Raw genomic sequence first — 14,638 nt, 5'->3', positions numbered from 1 at the left:
GGATGGATGGATGGATGGATGGATTTTCTGTTTTTTGTTTATTTTTTTTTATTTTATTTATTTTTTTGTTCCATTTTATTTTATTTTTTCATTTTAAAAAATTATATAAAAATATTGATTAGAATTAAAAACAACTTTAAAATGTACAACGACCTCCAGGCTCACTCCCGAAATGTTTAATTAGATCAGAGACATGATAACTACAACTGAAGAGGGCGCATGCCTTATACTGGCTAACTTACTGCCAACAATAAATATACAATAAATTAAAGTAATTAATCAGCCCGGAGACAAAACAATAAAAGTTGGGCTCCGAGGATCAGTGTGTATACATCCCTAGAATAAACCTAACAAATTTCATTCTGATTCGTCAACTGATAACGAAAGAGTGCAATTTAGTAAGTGTTTTCACACAGAGGAATAAGAACAACAACAAAGGAAGCAAGTTTTTGAAACCTACCTACAGTGATGTTCAAGTGGGGCCTACATGACCGAAAATGTGATGTCATATGTATGTGTCACATATGTACGTGGATGTATACGTAAGTATATGTATATGTGGATACCAGGACTTTATAGGGCTAGGTTTTTTATAATTACCTAAAATAAACGCTTGCCCTTCAAAGAGTTAAACAAAAACTGTACTTTATTATGGATTCAATTGAATTGTATTGCATTTCAAAGTCCGAATTTTCTTAAATGTTGGAAAAGAACGGCCAATTTTGTCACTAACTCCTTTTATGCCCGGCTTGGATCTTTTATATCCATTTAAAAGTGAGATCATGCCAGATGACACTAAATGACATCTGTCATAAGCATTCATTAATGCTCATGACAGTGTCATGTCATAATTATGACAGTCTTATGGTAGTCTTTTGACACCGCTCTCAAACAAAGTGTTACCAGTTAATGTCTTTTGGTGAAAATATCCCATAATACAGTGAGGGCAGCTGCGGTTTATAGTCCGGTGCGGCTTATCTATGAGCAAATGCTGTTTTTGTGTCAAATTAGGTGGGTGACGGCTTATAGTCAAGTGTGCCTTGTTGTCCGAAAAATACGGTACTCATTTATTTTCTTATAATTTAAAAAAGTCAACATTTGCGTACCTAATAAATTAAATATATTTTCAAAATTATTTCATTTCAATGTGTCATTTGGACTTATTTTTGTAAATTTATGTTACGTATTTATATCTTTATTATCTTCAATTTAAAGTACCTCTTATGTTCTTAAGTTAACTTTTAAAGTAGTTAAAATTAAGGTTTGCATTTAAGATGTGAGGAAATGAAAGAAAACAACATTAGGAGATGAGGGTTGGGGTTACTGTTATTTTTGTCAACTGTTATTTTGCACATCATTGAAAAAATACAATTATGGATAAAAATCAGTTTCTTATGTATGCCTTACATTAAGTGTAATGCAGTAGCCTAACGCAAGTGTAAGACCTGTTGTGTTGTAATGTGAGCTATAGATATAACTAGGCCAAAGTTTTCTTTGCATTTCGGTGATTTTAGGAGGATTTACTGTATAACCCCACCCCCAAAAAAAATTCTGGCTCCGCGGCAACCTTTATGTCAGGAAGTTCCAGCAAGAAATTCTAACCACCTTCACCCCTGAGTACAATTGAACCGCACTTTTTAAATATTTTATTTTAATCACGGAAATACATTGATTTGAACAGTTTCAATTCAGTCAATCGCTTTTGTACTCAGGTACACTTATTTGGGATACTACTTTTTACTTTTTCTCGAGTTACAATTTTGTAAGCTAACAGTACTCTTGAGGTTGATTTTGACATTTCTATTTTTTTCCCTTTTACTTTCATACCCTACATTTGAAAACAGAAATCCATAATTTATTAATTTCTAATCCGTAGTCTTTTCAATTTCGACTACAAAGTAGCCAGCAAATTAAAGACTCAAAAAAAGCATGCTTACCCGGTCCATTATCAGGAAGGGATCCGGAGCTTCTCTGATCATTTACGTCCGTGTAATGAGATGACATTGTGGCTCTCGGATGCTGATGCACATCTGTGCACTGGTAACACAACCACTTGTTGCAGAGTGTGCACAAGCTCTGTGCATGCGTCGTCTCTGAGCATTCTGAGCAACTCTGATCAAGAAGACAAAAAAAAAAAAAAGAACACATTCAGCGGATAGACCAGAACAAAACAAAAAGCTGTGATCATTTTGTCACTCTATTATAGATTGCTGATCATCCTCTACTTACAGGTTTATATTTGGCTCACACTCAAATATGTTGTATATCACAGCACTCAGGATGGGCCATAATCATTACTGTTTATTCATTCGTCAATAAATGGCAGGGCAGTGCTTATTCCAAAAATTTCCCCACTCACAGTCGTTATCATTCAAAATAGTTTTGTCTTAGCTGACCTTAATATCGGACCTGAAACAAATTATGCAAATTCATGCACTATGTTGTCACATACACACGAGAAAAGCCTGAATGTGCCCTACCACAGCAAAACAAATCATCAACGCCATGAACAAGCTTACCTTCTCCATTTTTGTGCCTTTGCAGAGTGGCGGTGTCGCTTCGGCAGAGAGGAGCGTGTGCCGCCTGGCAGCGGGAACACTGGCAACGCTTCAACCTGAGGCGGGAGTCGCCGTACCCCGGAGGAGACCGCTTACATGTCAGCCTCACGGGCACGCTTCCCACCTCATCCGAGTGGAGGACCCCCCCTCCTCGCTGCGGCGGAGGAGAGAGAAACAGCGAGAGAGTGTCACACTCAAATTCATCCGCTGCTTGCACCGTGCAAATTTGGAAAATCTTTTTTTATCTTCTCAATAATCCCGTGCATAATAATTGGGAATTAGGGAGCCGAGATAATTATTTTTTTTATAGGGCAAAATATCCCCGCAAGCTTTTTTGTGTGTAACCCAAGCAACGGAGGAGGAACATTTGTTTCCCAGCAGGCAGGTTAGTCCAGGAGAAGGAAGTTTGGGATGAGATGTGGCCTTCTTGCGCAGTCCTGTGTCAGCACCAATGCGAGTTGCCCACAGGAGCCATTATGGCTCCTCAAAAGCAGGTCAACCTCAGATAAAGCCCAGATGGGACCAGATTACACGCATGTAACCCCTGCTAAAATTATTAAATCAATTAAGATTCTCTCGCAGACTGAAGGAGAGATGAAGACCCAATTTAGTCACCAATTTAGACTGGAAAAAATATGACTTGCCCTCTGAAGGTGTTATTAGTCTGCCTGACGACAACCTGACCTACAAATGTGGCAAATTTCACATCCTCAGATGCTTCGGTGGGGGGCTCAGAGCAATCCTGTTCCCCGCAGTGCACACGTAGACCTAATTTGATAATACAATTAGTCGCTCGTCATTCCGATGCTTTTAACCAATTGGCTGCCACTGACAGGGATAGTCGTCCAATCCATTTTCACTAGGAGGGCTGTCAATGAATAATCACTAAGCCTCAAATGAGCGACTGACTACTTGAGAGAGATGACTTGAGGGAAATGTGGCAGGAAACTGTAATCTGTGCAAAATTGAAAGTAATAGTCATTGGAAAAAAATGTAAAATATTAAATTCCATGCCCAAAACCTGGTAAATTAGTTGAATTTAAATGATGAGGAAAGTTTAATTCAGTAGCTCAAACAATATCCACATGTCATAGAATTAGCGTTGGGCATCGAGCATCGATGGAATCTGGGACTAGCACTCCGATTCTCCCAGAACGTATGTTCTCGACCGCAGGAGACACTATCTGTCCAGAACGGTCATGCATACTGCCTGAGAAGGCAGATATGATCATTTTCCTCAACAAAAACTGTTTCTGGTTTTATACTGTACCCGTTCCTAAACTGGTCTGGGTTTTACAAGTTGTTTTTTGTTTGTCTGATATTCTGTAACAGGTTAGCCCATTAGTGGGGGCTCAAGAACATGTAAAAGTGCCTGCAGCATAAGACACAATAAAACATAGGCAAAAGAATAGGTGTAAATGTTTTCTTCGTGAGCTTTTGAAAAATAAACATCTTTGTGAAAGTGCACTCCAGTGGAAAGAAGAGTTCAAAGACTGACTTTATATACAAGTTAAAAATAGCCCTTTGAGAATCTATAACAAAGTTGATTGAAAGTTCATATAATTTAGAAAAATCATCGAGAAGTTAAGACAATGTAAACTATGCAATTTACGTTAGTCGTGTGTTATATGCAAGGGCGTAGGTTTGCATTGGGACAGTAGGGACATATCACTACTAACTATTCAGGATGCTGAAACTGTCCCCACCAACTTTTAATCAACGTTATGTGCAATATATGATGACTTCAGTTATATAGCTCATTTACATTGTCTTCCCATATTTTGTAAGGATAGAATTGACCTGACCATTATTGAGTGAATTACAGTACTTTCATTATGTTCACACTTACATTGATCTCTTTTCACTTGCTGAATGTGCCAGTCCATTTTTTTCCCCTCAAACGCACATTTGATTGGCTGATGACTCGACCCCCCAACACACACACACGCATTCACAGCCCGACAGAAAAACAAAATGCTGCCTCCTCCGCCCCCTACGAAGACATGGGATAGTAGAATTTTTTTCCACCATCAGCAGCCACTGTAAGTAATGTAAAAAGACATCAATGTTGTGGAAGTGGGGAACACACCACCAATTTTGCTACTGAAAGTCTGAATTGCATCAGAGTTAGCATAACATTAATCTGTGTGAATTTCTCAAACTCGAGGAGGAAGCTGCGTTGACAGAAACATCCTCCTGTATGTTTTCTACTGTTAACATTAATGAAACTAAGAAATGTAGTGAACTAAGGATCACTCCTTTTTTGGTAGTTACCGTATTGGCCCGAATATAAGACGGTGTTTTTTTGCATTGAAATAAGACTGAAAAAGTGGGAGTCGTCTTATATTCGGGGTCTAGACATTATACCCATTCACGACGCTAGATGGCGCCAGATATCATTGAAGCGAATGCTGAACTTGAGGAGTAATGTTCTGTCATGACAGATCTCAGCTACTCTCAAGTTTAACCAGTTTGCATTATTTTATTACAATGATTTTCCTTATTCAGATTTGTTTCAAGACTACAGTTACAGTTAGACCTCACTTTGATGGTTAATGCAGTTATTACAATTTTGTTGTTTTATCACAATGAATGGTTTATTTACATTTCAAAAACTAGAAGCCATTCATTTACGAATGTGATTGCACTTTAGTTTACATATTTATATGTTCAAATATTAAGATTTGAATGAGGCAAAATAACATGCTTTTTCTTTCAAATATATTGTTATAATCATTTGTTACAGATGTACTGTAATTATTTTCTGTATAAAAAATAATTTGGTGTTCAAAAAGTCTTTTTTCAAACTTGAGTCTTGAAAAAGAGGGGGTCATCTTATAATCAGGGCCGTCTTATATTCGGGCCAATTTGGTAATTGATGATTAACAAGTTTGTATTTGTTGTGTACAATAATATGATTTGTGTTCAAATATTGCAATTTAAATTTGCTAAAGAATCCAGACTTTTATTCTTGAAGTTTTCAAAATGTTTCTTTAGTAGTTTTTGAAAACAAAGGTTTGAATCCAACGTTGTATCACCTGAACCAATACTTCAAAGTTAGTATAAGTCATTACAGATTTATTTTGCAATGATTATTTAGCCTATCAATTAATTAGGTTCATATTGGTGAGAAATGTAGCGCTGACCCCCGTTCAACCAGTCTGTTTTGTCTTATAAATGTTCCGTCCCCAGCAAAAAGTTAACAAGCAGGTTATGCTGTTATATCGTCCCTACTAACGTTGAGACCAAACCTACGCTTTTGGTTAGATATCTTTCATAAGGATAGAGAGAGAAACACAATTTCGTTTTCTTGTAGGACCTGATATGAAGAAGATGAGACTAAAGCTGACTTATGACAATGACAAGAATCGGAATTGAGAATCGTTCGGAATCTGAATCGAAACTTGAATCATTCTAATTCAACCGATGCACAACTCTACATAGAATTCAATCTAAAATGTGAAAAATCATTTAGAGTAAGTTATTCAAAACTAATAATTAGTAGACCTACTCAAATCCATTCAAAAATTTTGATTTGTACTCATCACAACTGAGCTACTATGATCGGAAACATAATTTTGAGCCAGGTTTGATTTAATAATGAGGAAATATTTAATATTAATCATTAATTAATATTTTTTTCTGTTTATTTATTTTTTCTGGACTAAGTTATAAGGTTAGGCTTTACAGTGTCAGCAGAAATATCAAATAAGCGGGGGGGGGGTCTTCCAAATAAAACAGTTGTTTTACTGGTGGCCTGAACTGTCTTGTAATGAGGACAGAAGCCATAATATTAGTACGCACATACGATCTGAATTAATTCCCTGTTGACCCGTGTATAATTACATCGTATGTGCTGTGGTAGTTAGTAAAAGAACATTAGAAACACTCATTAACGACAATAGACGTCCAAGATATTTAGATTAAAATGGTTAAAAAAAAAAAAAAAAAAATCTAAATGAATTGGACGTCTATTGGCATCAGTGACAGCCAAAGAGTTAAAATAGAAAATATTGAATTAATGCTCAAACAGCTATTTGGAAAGCAATTTGAACATGTGTTCCATATATTTGATGCCTATATTGTACGCTATTTGTCTTCACTAATAACTTTGGCATACTAATAGGACAACTAAAACAACTAGTTAGTAGTCTTACTAGTTAGCACAGAGTTTGTCATGAAGGGTGGTGGCTAAATGCTCAAATGACAAATGAAATAAATCACAAGAAATACATTGTGATCTCGTCTCGTTAAAGTTCCTGACCTGTTCACAAAAATGTCTCTAAACCAACATCTAGCCTGTCAATCATAGCATCGGAGTATATTTTGGGAGATGACGCACCTATCATGGCAGCATGACGCAGTCCAAAAAACAACATTACACGAACACAAAACCTGAGTTAATCATTTAAAATGACAAAAGTAGTGTTGTCACAAATAATCCGAATGAGTACCAGTGAAGGTGCACCTTGGTCCCGAGTGTCCGCTATCACCATGGGATGTCGCTCTTTGGCCCACCAAATTCGGGAGCTTTAGTCTCGCATTTTAGCGCGAGATTCAGCAGTTCTCGTTGATTACTTCTGACGTCTTGCCCTTGCCTAAAAGTATGGCAATTTTTTAAATCATCAAAAAACAAAGACAAAAAAAATCTTTAAATCATTAAAATGTCTTCTTCTTCTTTTTTTTTTTTTTGTTTCTTAAAAAAAAAAAAACAAACTAATACTACTACTCATTTTGTTATCGAAATTCTACCTCCACAAATGTAAATTTAGCAAGCTGTTACCTTTTTTTTTTTTAATCACTTTCATAACGAGACTGTGCTAAATAAATCCGTTAAAAAAAATAAAAAATAAAAAAAATTAAAAATCAAAAGAATGAAAGCGGAATAAAACACTCAATGTTTGTATAAAAAAACGTTTTTGTGAATAATTGAATGACAGCATTATTCTTTTTTTTCTCTCTCTGAGGGGCAATGTTTGGAATGTTTGTACACCCTAGCATACTTGTGTTTGTTTTGTTTTGATTTTGGTTTGTATTGTTGATTGTTCATATTTGTCTTTTATCATGTAATTTTAAACAAATCTTTCAATCATACACATTTTTTTTCAATCAGAAATACTAGATTATACACTAAAAACAATCAAACTAATTATCAATAATTAAAAAGGGGGGGGGGGAGTGGTAAATTGATGATAATATATAATGTTTTTTACCCTTAAGCCTATGGTTAAAATGCGTATATCCTTTTTTACATGTTAAACTGCATACCTGTCAACCCGAGGCCGTTGGCAATCTTACAAATAGTGACGTATGCCGATACAAATTGGTGACTAATCTTACAACGATGTATATAGCGTGCAATATGAAACAAAAATAAAACTCAATTTTTAAAATAATATGAATTTATTGGTCATATTGTAAAATATAACCTGGTGCAATCAAAGAACAATCAGCTACATCATGATTACTAAAATTTAACAGTGACTTTTGTTATAATTGTATGTAGCACTTTTGGCAATTTCTATCATGTCTTGATGGCTGCACTTCATGGCACTTCAGCTCGCAATTCAATTTGACTTGAAGGTAGTTCGTTAGTGTGTCCAATTATAAATTAAAAAGGTCAATTGATAAAATTAACTTACCGATGCAATCTTTGAGTCAGGGAACATTTCTTTTGCTAATTCTGAGAAGTGATCAGCTATAGTTGCGGGCAAATTGTGTTCGGCAACAAATTAGCAGAATGAAATCTTCGCTTTCGTCAATTTTCATTCTGCAGACTTCATCTTTATGACCAGTGTTGTTAATCTTACTTTCAAAAAGTAATTAATTACAGTTACAAATTGCTTCTCCCAAAAAGTAATTGAGTTAGTAATTCAGTTACCTGAATGTAAGAGTAATTAGTTACATGGCAAAGTAACTGGTGTTACTTTTTTTTTTAGCCTTTGCTATGTTTGGAAGGCATTTAATGTTGTGAATCAACTGTTGAAGTTGTTAAAATTACTCCCGTTTTTGCATTAGTTCCTTTCTGTCTAGTTTCGACATGTGAAAGTTTTAAAACCATTTCATCATTTATAGATAGATTCAAGTGAAGATTTTGCCGATTTAGGAGTATTTTAGATAAAAAGTTACTTAGGTTCGCTAGGAAGGTTCACTACAACAGAGCCTTTCTGAGAAGTCTACTGCTTTAAAATGGCGGCTGTTTACAAAAGCCGCCGAGTCTGTCATTTCGCATGTAGTTCTATATGCATGTGATATCTAGGCGTAGATTGTAGGCTGTCAGCTACAGTCAGGAAATATTGGAGCCACCTAGCCTAGCATTGCGTTTTCTACAGCGTCACAACACTCTTCTCGCTCCGTGTCTCTGACTTTTCTCGCGTCATTCAACCAACGTAGTAACGCATAGTAATGCACATTGTCTCGTTGCCGAAACGGTGACAAAATCCGAATGGAGAAAACAACGTAATGCACGAAAAACATACAGATTTTGAACGTACAGCGTACACATTTAAAAATCAAAGCTCACTTGTACAAATTACATCGAAACTGTACAACTTGACAGGTATGTCATATTATTGTTTTGATAACTGTCTATTGTTCATTCATTTTCTAAATCACCTATTTTCAAGAGGGTCGCGGGGGTATTGTAGCCTATCACAGCCAACAACAGGCAGAAGGCAGGTTACACCCTGAACTGGTTGCCAGCCAATTGCAGTATTTGTAAAATATTCTTCTAAAATCTCCTAAACCAAATTTTGTGTGTTGAATTGAATTTCGAAAAACATTTGACCTTTTCGACCGCTTTGATATGTCCACACTTGTGTCAATATCATAATGTAAATGGTTGAAACATTTTAGCCAGGGTTTTGATTAAGATTAAAATTAAGACTGAAACTGAAGCCTTAAATCAAAGAAAACTGTAATGTATGAGTTCTTATGAGAATTTTGGGGTAACCAAAAGTCTTTGGATGTTTGCTTGACGGTAAAGTCAATTGGTGGTGGTTTGATGGTAATTCAACTGTAGTAGCACACAGTGATTACACGGTGCATGTGCTTAGAGTTAATTGCAGACAAGCGCAGAAAAAGAAACATGTCAACTTGAGTCAATGGGGAAATAATGGGAGCATGGCAGTGACAGCCAACAGTTATGAGAGCAGACATAATTAGGTTAACGTAGCTGTTGTTAGACTTACCAGGCCTTACGGGATCTCTCCAGTGTCCTTAGTGGATGCTAAGTGTAACTTGCTTCTCTTCCTTTGTGACATGTGAATGATGACTTGGAGAAGAAATTGAATTTAAATGTGCATAGGATGCATTTCTGAAAACATTTAATGATGGTTTGTTTTTGTTATTTATTTATTGAAAGATTGCAAAATGTGTTTACAGTTCACCATCTTGACGCATGTACACTTGAGAATAGATTCCAACTCTTGAACTGAGGAGGCACGGAAGCATACAAACTGTACATTTTATGCCCTTGTCATGTCTCGTGCACTCTACACAAGAACACCAGTGGCTTTTAAGAGGACAACCTGCTGTGTATCATCCTGCCGTGGCTATAGTTCATAGAGTGGCCAGGATCAAGACCAGCTCACAGTGAAATATTTACAAGTCCACACAAAATAACGAAGATGAAGATGCAGGACATCAGGAAAATGTCAGCTCAGTTCTTCTTGTGGAGAAACTTCATTTTGCTTCCTAGAAATGTTCAAACAAATCATAGTAATTTGCTGATTATTATTTAACATGGTTTTAGAAGTAATTGTTTTAAAAAGCCCTTCAGACATCTCACCAAGGCCTTTGAGGAACTTGTTAACGCCACTCTGCTCCGTGTCTGGCAACTCTTCCAGATACTGTTCCACCCTCTGCTCAAACAGACCTGCCAAAGTTATCGGAACAGCCACTAGAGGTCAGTACATGTACAGAGCTAAGCATTGCACACACATGAGGTCACACTATGAAAGGAGTCGGACTGGGGTGCGCTGGTAGAATGACAGTCACACAAGGGTATTTTTCCACAACTATTTGACATTTGTTGACACCATTAGGGCAACAAAATATTAACAATGAGTCAAACCAGTGCACTAGTTGACTTATGTGTGCAACTAATACCATTAGTGAAGAAATATATATTCAAAATATTTTTTTATAGTCATGATCTGTTTGTGAACTTAAAGGGACAGACAACACCTAGTCCAAATGACCTTCATGTGAAATACGGTTGCTCAAAGTATTACATTATGCAAATTGTGAATTTCTTAGACCTTTAATAATAGAGAAAATGTAAAAAAAAAAAAAAAAAAAAAAAAAGACACTGCTTACGATACCTTATACGTCAGTTATACACACACATACACGCTGATAGATTAGTACAGGTGCATGGGTATTAATGAGGTCACCAAGAAGGGCGGGCAATCTGGGATACTCAGATTTGATTAGCTAAAATAGTGCTACCATTGGTATAATGTCTACCCACATGTTGAGTGGCCACTTCCTAGAAATACTGGCTTTTAGTAAAATTTTAACCACTCTTAAACCTTTGATAATTATATTTATAAATGAATAAAATATCAAAACCAGAAATAACCATCAATCTAGATTTGATTTTCTTACCCCCCCCCCCCCAATTTCAAAGTATTTAACTCATTGCCTGCCATTGACAACGATAGATGTCCAATTCATTCAAACTGGGAGGAGAGGCTATGAATGTACATCTTTCAGTGCTACTAATGGCACTAGACATCCAATCCATTTTCACTGGGAGGGTTGGTGGCGATCATTCACCGCCAGCCCTCCCAGTCAAAATAAATTGGATGTCTAGCACCGTCAATACAGCCAGTGAGTTAAATGAGCTACCTAAAAAATAAGTACAAGGATCATACTAATACATCGACCTTAAACTGCATAGCAAGGATATAGAATAACAGCTTAAACGGCTTTCCATGTGAGACAAACTGAGCCTACCTTTGGCACGGGTCTTCCTCAGCTCTCGATCTTGAACGAAGCCCGCAAACATCTGCGACTCCATAAAAACTCCCAGGAAGCGTCGAATACTCTTGGACGCCACCGACTTGCGGAAAGCTTCCCTTTGAAAGAGGCGCTCGCCACGTTCGTTTTGGGTGATGAACAGCGAGTAGTGGCCGATGGTTTCCAAGAAGAAGCGAATAAAGGCCTCTGACACCAAACTGTTTAAAGAGTTATACTCTGCAAACACACAAAAGGGGAAAATAACTTTGGCCGGCAGGTTGACACGTTTGAAAGGAAAGAATGAGTCTTTTAGAAGTTTGAGAGTAGCTTCTTTTTAAGGAGAAACAGAAGTTTGGCTGAAGTGGGCAATAAAATGCACACGCTGCTCTTGACAGCAAAGTACAGACTCAGGGACAGAGCTCGTAAAGTCGCTGTTCACTGAGCCTGAAATTAATGAACAAATGATCTTAATTAATGGATGATGTATGCTTGAGACCTGATGTTTTTCATAAAGCTCACATTACCACGCAGATGGTCAAACTTTGTTCTCCAGAGGCTACAGTATACTATCACTCCATTATTTTCTTTTAACTATTCGTCCTGTCATCGTGTAGGTGTTCCACTTATCAAAGAATGTGTCAGCCTTTTCACTGTTAGATGTTTTGTCACGTATTTACCTTCATCCGACTCGCTGTCTGAGTCTTGATTGATGATGTCATTCCTCTGTTCCAACGCTTGTTCCAGAGCCGCTTGAAGTTTCCGCGGCAACAGCGAGGCCTCGTCATCCATCTATAAACAAACGTATAAAAAGACAAACACCACAATCACTGGAGATAAACAACATTTTACAGGATGACTTTCAATGTGTTTTAAAGCCTTGTTAAAGTCTTTCATTTAAGCACATTAAAAGACGAACCTGTCTGATGAAACGGTCAGTTCCGAGGTCCACCATTAACGCCTGACGAGAAGAAAACAGTCAGTCTCCTCAGTGTTTTCAAATATCTTTCTTTTCAAAATGTCAATGGTGATGTGGAGCTCTTTTCAAAATGTCAATGGTGATGTGGAGCAACGTAGATGTTTACCAGATGCTGCTGACATTAACAGACAAACCTACACAGTCAGAAAGTGGCAGCCAACACTTTAACACGCACCACCTGTTTATACAGCGGAGCAAATAAGTTTTTAGTCAACCACCAATTGTGCAAGTTCTCCTACTTGAAAAGATTAGAGAGGTCTGTAATTGTCAACATGGGTAAACCTCAACCATGAGAGACAGAATGTGGAAAAAATACAGAAAATCACATTGTTTGATTTTTAAATAATTTATTTCCCCATTAGAGTGGAAAATAAGTATTTGGTCAACTACAAACAAGCAAGATTTCTGGCTGTCAAAGAGGTCTAACTTCTTCTAACGAGGTCTAACGAGGCTCCACTCGTTACCTGCATTAATGGCACCTGTTTTAACTCATTATCAGTAAAAAAGACACCTGTCCACAACCTCAATCAGTCACACTCCAGACTTCACTATGGCCAAGACCAAAGAGCTGTCGAAGGACACCAGAGACAAAGTTGTAGACCTGCACCAGGCTGGGAAGACTGATCTGCAATAGGTAAAATGCTTGGTGTAAAGAAATCAACTGTGGGAGCAATTATTAGAAAATTGAAGACATATACAGGGTGACCCAAAAAAAGTTTACACACAGTTGACTGCTTTTTTAAAAGCCATTGAAACATATCTAAATAGGTTGTCATGCTTAAGTGATTCATTAAGGTCACTCAATGCAGCTGGTAATCTCTCGTCTCTACAATTCCTGTGCTTCTGCTGAAAATGAAGAAAATTTTAGCTGTACCTGAATTGCTGCGTGCCGGTCTGACACCTACTGAGATTGCAGCAAATCTGAGAATATCCAGATGTGCAATCTACAAAGTTAAAAAGAAGCTGAAAGATACTGAAACAGCCTCATGAAAACCTGGGTCTGGAAGTGCCCGATCTGTGGGGACCAAAAACTTGATTGACAAGGTGATATGTGGCCACCCAGAGTCCAGATCTCAATCCCCTGGATTATAGCATATGGGCAACTGTGGAGGACAGTGCCTGTAAGAAGCCACAAACTGTGGCAGCCTTGGAGAGGTCCATTGTTAGATCTTGGGAAAAGATGACAGCATCCTACATAAAGAAGACCTGTCAAGCAATCCGCAGGCGCCTGGAGGCTGTTGTGACACTTAAGGGAGGACACATTGAAAAATAGAGTGTACTGTACATGTTCTTTACAATAATGTATAATTTGTGATTCAATTCTAATTCTAAGATGAATAAACATGGCTGTTCTGCCTTTTGCGATCTGTGTTATATTCTATTATTGACATTTTGTATTGAAATGCATGCCTTTTAGTTGATGGCGCTTTCGCGGCCAAGTGGGGGCGCACTCGTGCTTGTTTACGCCAAGAAGGGCGCTTGCACATGAAGAAGAGCGCTCACGCCAGAAGAAGACAGACTGCTGCGAAGCAACCAGCGAGTGGGCAAGTTAGAGAAAGAGGAAAATACAGCCGTGAACCTACGTTCATTGTTGGTGCTTGTAAAATACCTCCACAGAAGCAACGCCTGTATGTATAATTTTTTCTGTTGTTGTTATGTATTTTCCACTCGCAGTCGGACAGTTGTGCAGTTGTTTGAAGGATGCTAATGCTAGCGGACGCATGCTAACTATTTGTGTTATTGTTGTATTGGAAGCTAATTATCATTTATTATTATGATGCGGGCATGTTTGTTATTGGGGACGAAGTTGATTGTATTATTTCTATTTTTTAGTTTCACTCTTCAAGTGATGGTGTTATAAAGACGGCCAAATAAAGTCAACAAATCACACGGACGCCTAGCATCGTCATTTAAGAGTTTAGCTCGCTGTAATAGCCAGGACCGAGCCTAGCGTCCTGGCGAGGACAGTACAGTGAAAAGGCGGGAATTATCTGGAGTTCTACAAGCGCACGCAGAGCTAAAAGAAAATGGGAACACCTGACAACGCATCAGTGCACTCAAGAACTACAACAAGAAGCTCTTGCTCATCCACGTCCAGCGCAGCAATCCGAGCTCGTGCTGCAGCGGAAGCAGCGAAGGC

General features: G+C 37.7%; 2 protein-coding genes across 11 annotated transcripts in view; both read right to left on the bottom strand.

The window, feature by feature from the left end:
• trim66 (tripartite motif containing 66) overlaps nt 1-7,094 on the bottom strand; it is a 30,749-nt gene extending 23,655 nt beyond the window's left edge. For 3 of the 6 annotated variants that reach the window (XM_057848768.1, XM_057848740.1, XM_057848761.1), the window contains exons 1-3: nt 7,013-7,094; nt 2,520-2,712; nt 1,938-2,112 (exon numbers count right to left, since the gene is read on the bottom strand). In XM_057848768.1, coding sequence (XP_057704751.1) covers nt 1,938-2,112; nt 2,520-2,528 — 184 coding nt within the window. In that variant the 5' untranslated portion in view covers nt 2,529-2,712; nt 7,013-7,094. Of the gene's footprint in view, nt 1-1,937; nt 2,113-2,519; nt 2,713-6,900 lie in introns of those variants that run through there. The other 3 variants (XM_057848755.1, XM_057848750.1, XM_057848776.1) reach the window with 3 other exon arrangements.
• Nucleotides 7,095-9,590: 2,496 nt separating this feature from the next.
• The window catches only part of dennd2b (DENN domain containing 2B), an 81,628-nt gene continuing 76,580 nt past the window's right edge, over nt 9,591-14,638 (bottom strand). Inside the window, exons 14-18 of one of the 5 annotated variants that reach the window (XM_057832036.1) lie at nt 12,439-12,480; nt 12,200-12,311; nt 11,520-11,759; nt 10,348-10,434; nt 9,591-10,253 (exon numbers count right to left, since the gene is read on the bottom strand). In XM_057832036.1, the coding sequence (XP_057688019.1) occupies nt 10,219-10,253; nt 10,348-10,434; nt 11,520-11,759; nt 12,200-12,311; nt 12,439-12,480 (516 nt within the window). In that variant the 3' untranslated portion in view covers nt 9,591-10,218. Of the gene's footprint in view, nt 10,254-10,347; nt 10,435-11,519; nt 11,760-12,199; nt 12,312-12,438; nt 12,611-14,638 lie in introns of those variants that run through there. The other 4 variants (XM_057832011.1, XM_057832003.1, XM_057832019.1 and 1 more) reach the window with 4 other exon arrangements.

Source organism: Corythoichthys intestinalis, chromosome 1, assembly GCF_030265065.1.
Source record: "Corythoichthys intestinalis isolate RoL2023-P3 chromosome 1, ASM3026506v1, whole genome shotgun sequence".
Classification (NCBI taxonomy): domain Eukaryota; kingdom Metazoa; phylum Chordata; class Actinopteri; order Syngnathiformes; family Syngnathidae; genus Corythoichthys; species Corythoichthys intestinalis.
Note: the sequence above shows the minus strand (reverse complement) of the source record. Positions and strands in the feature narration are given on the sequence as shown.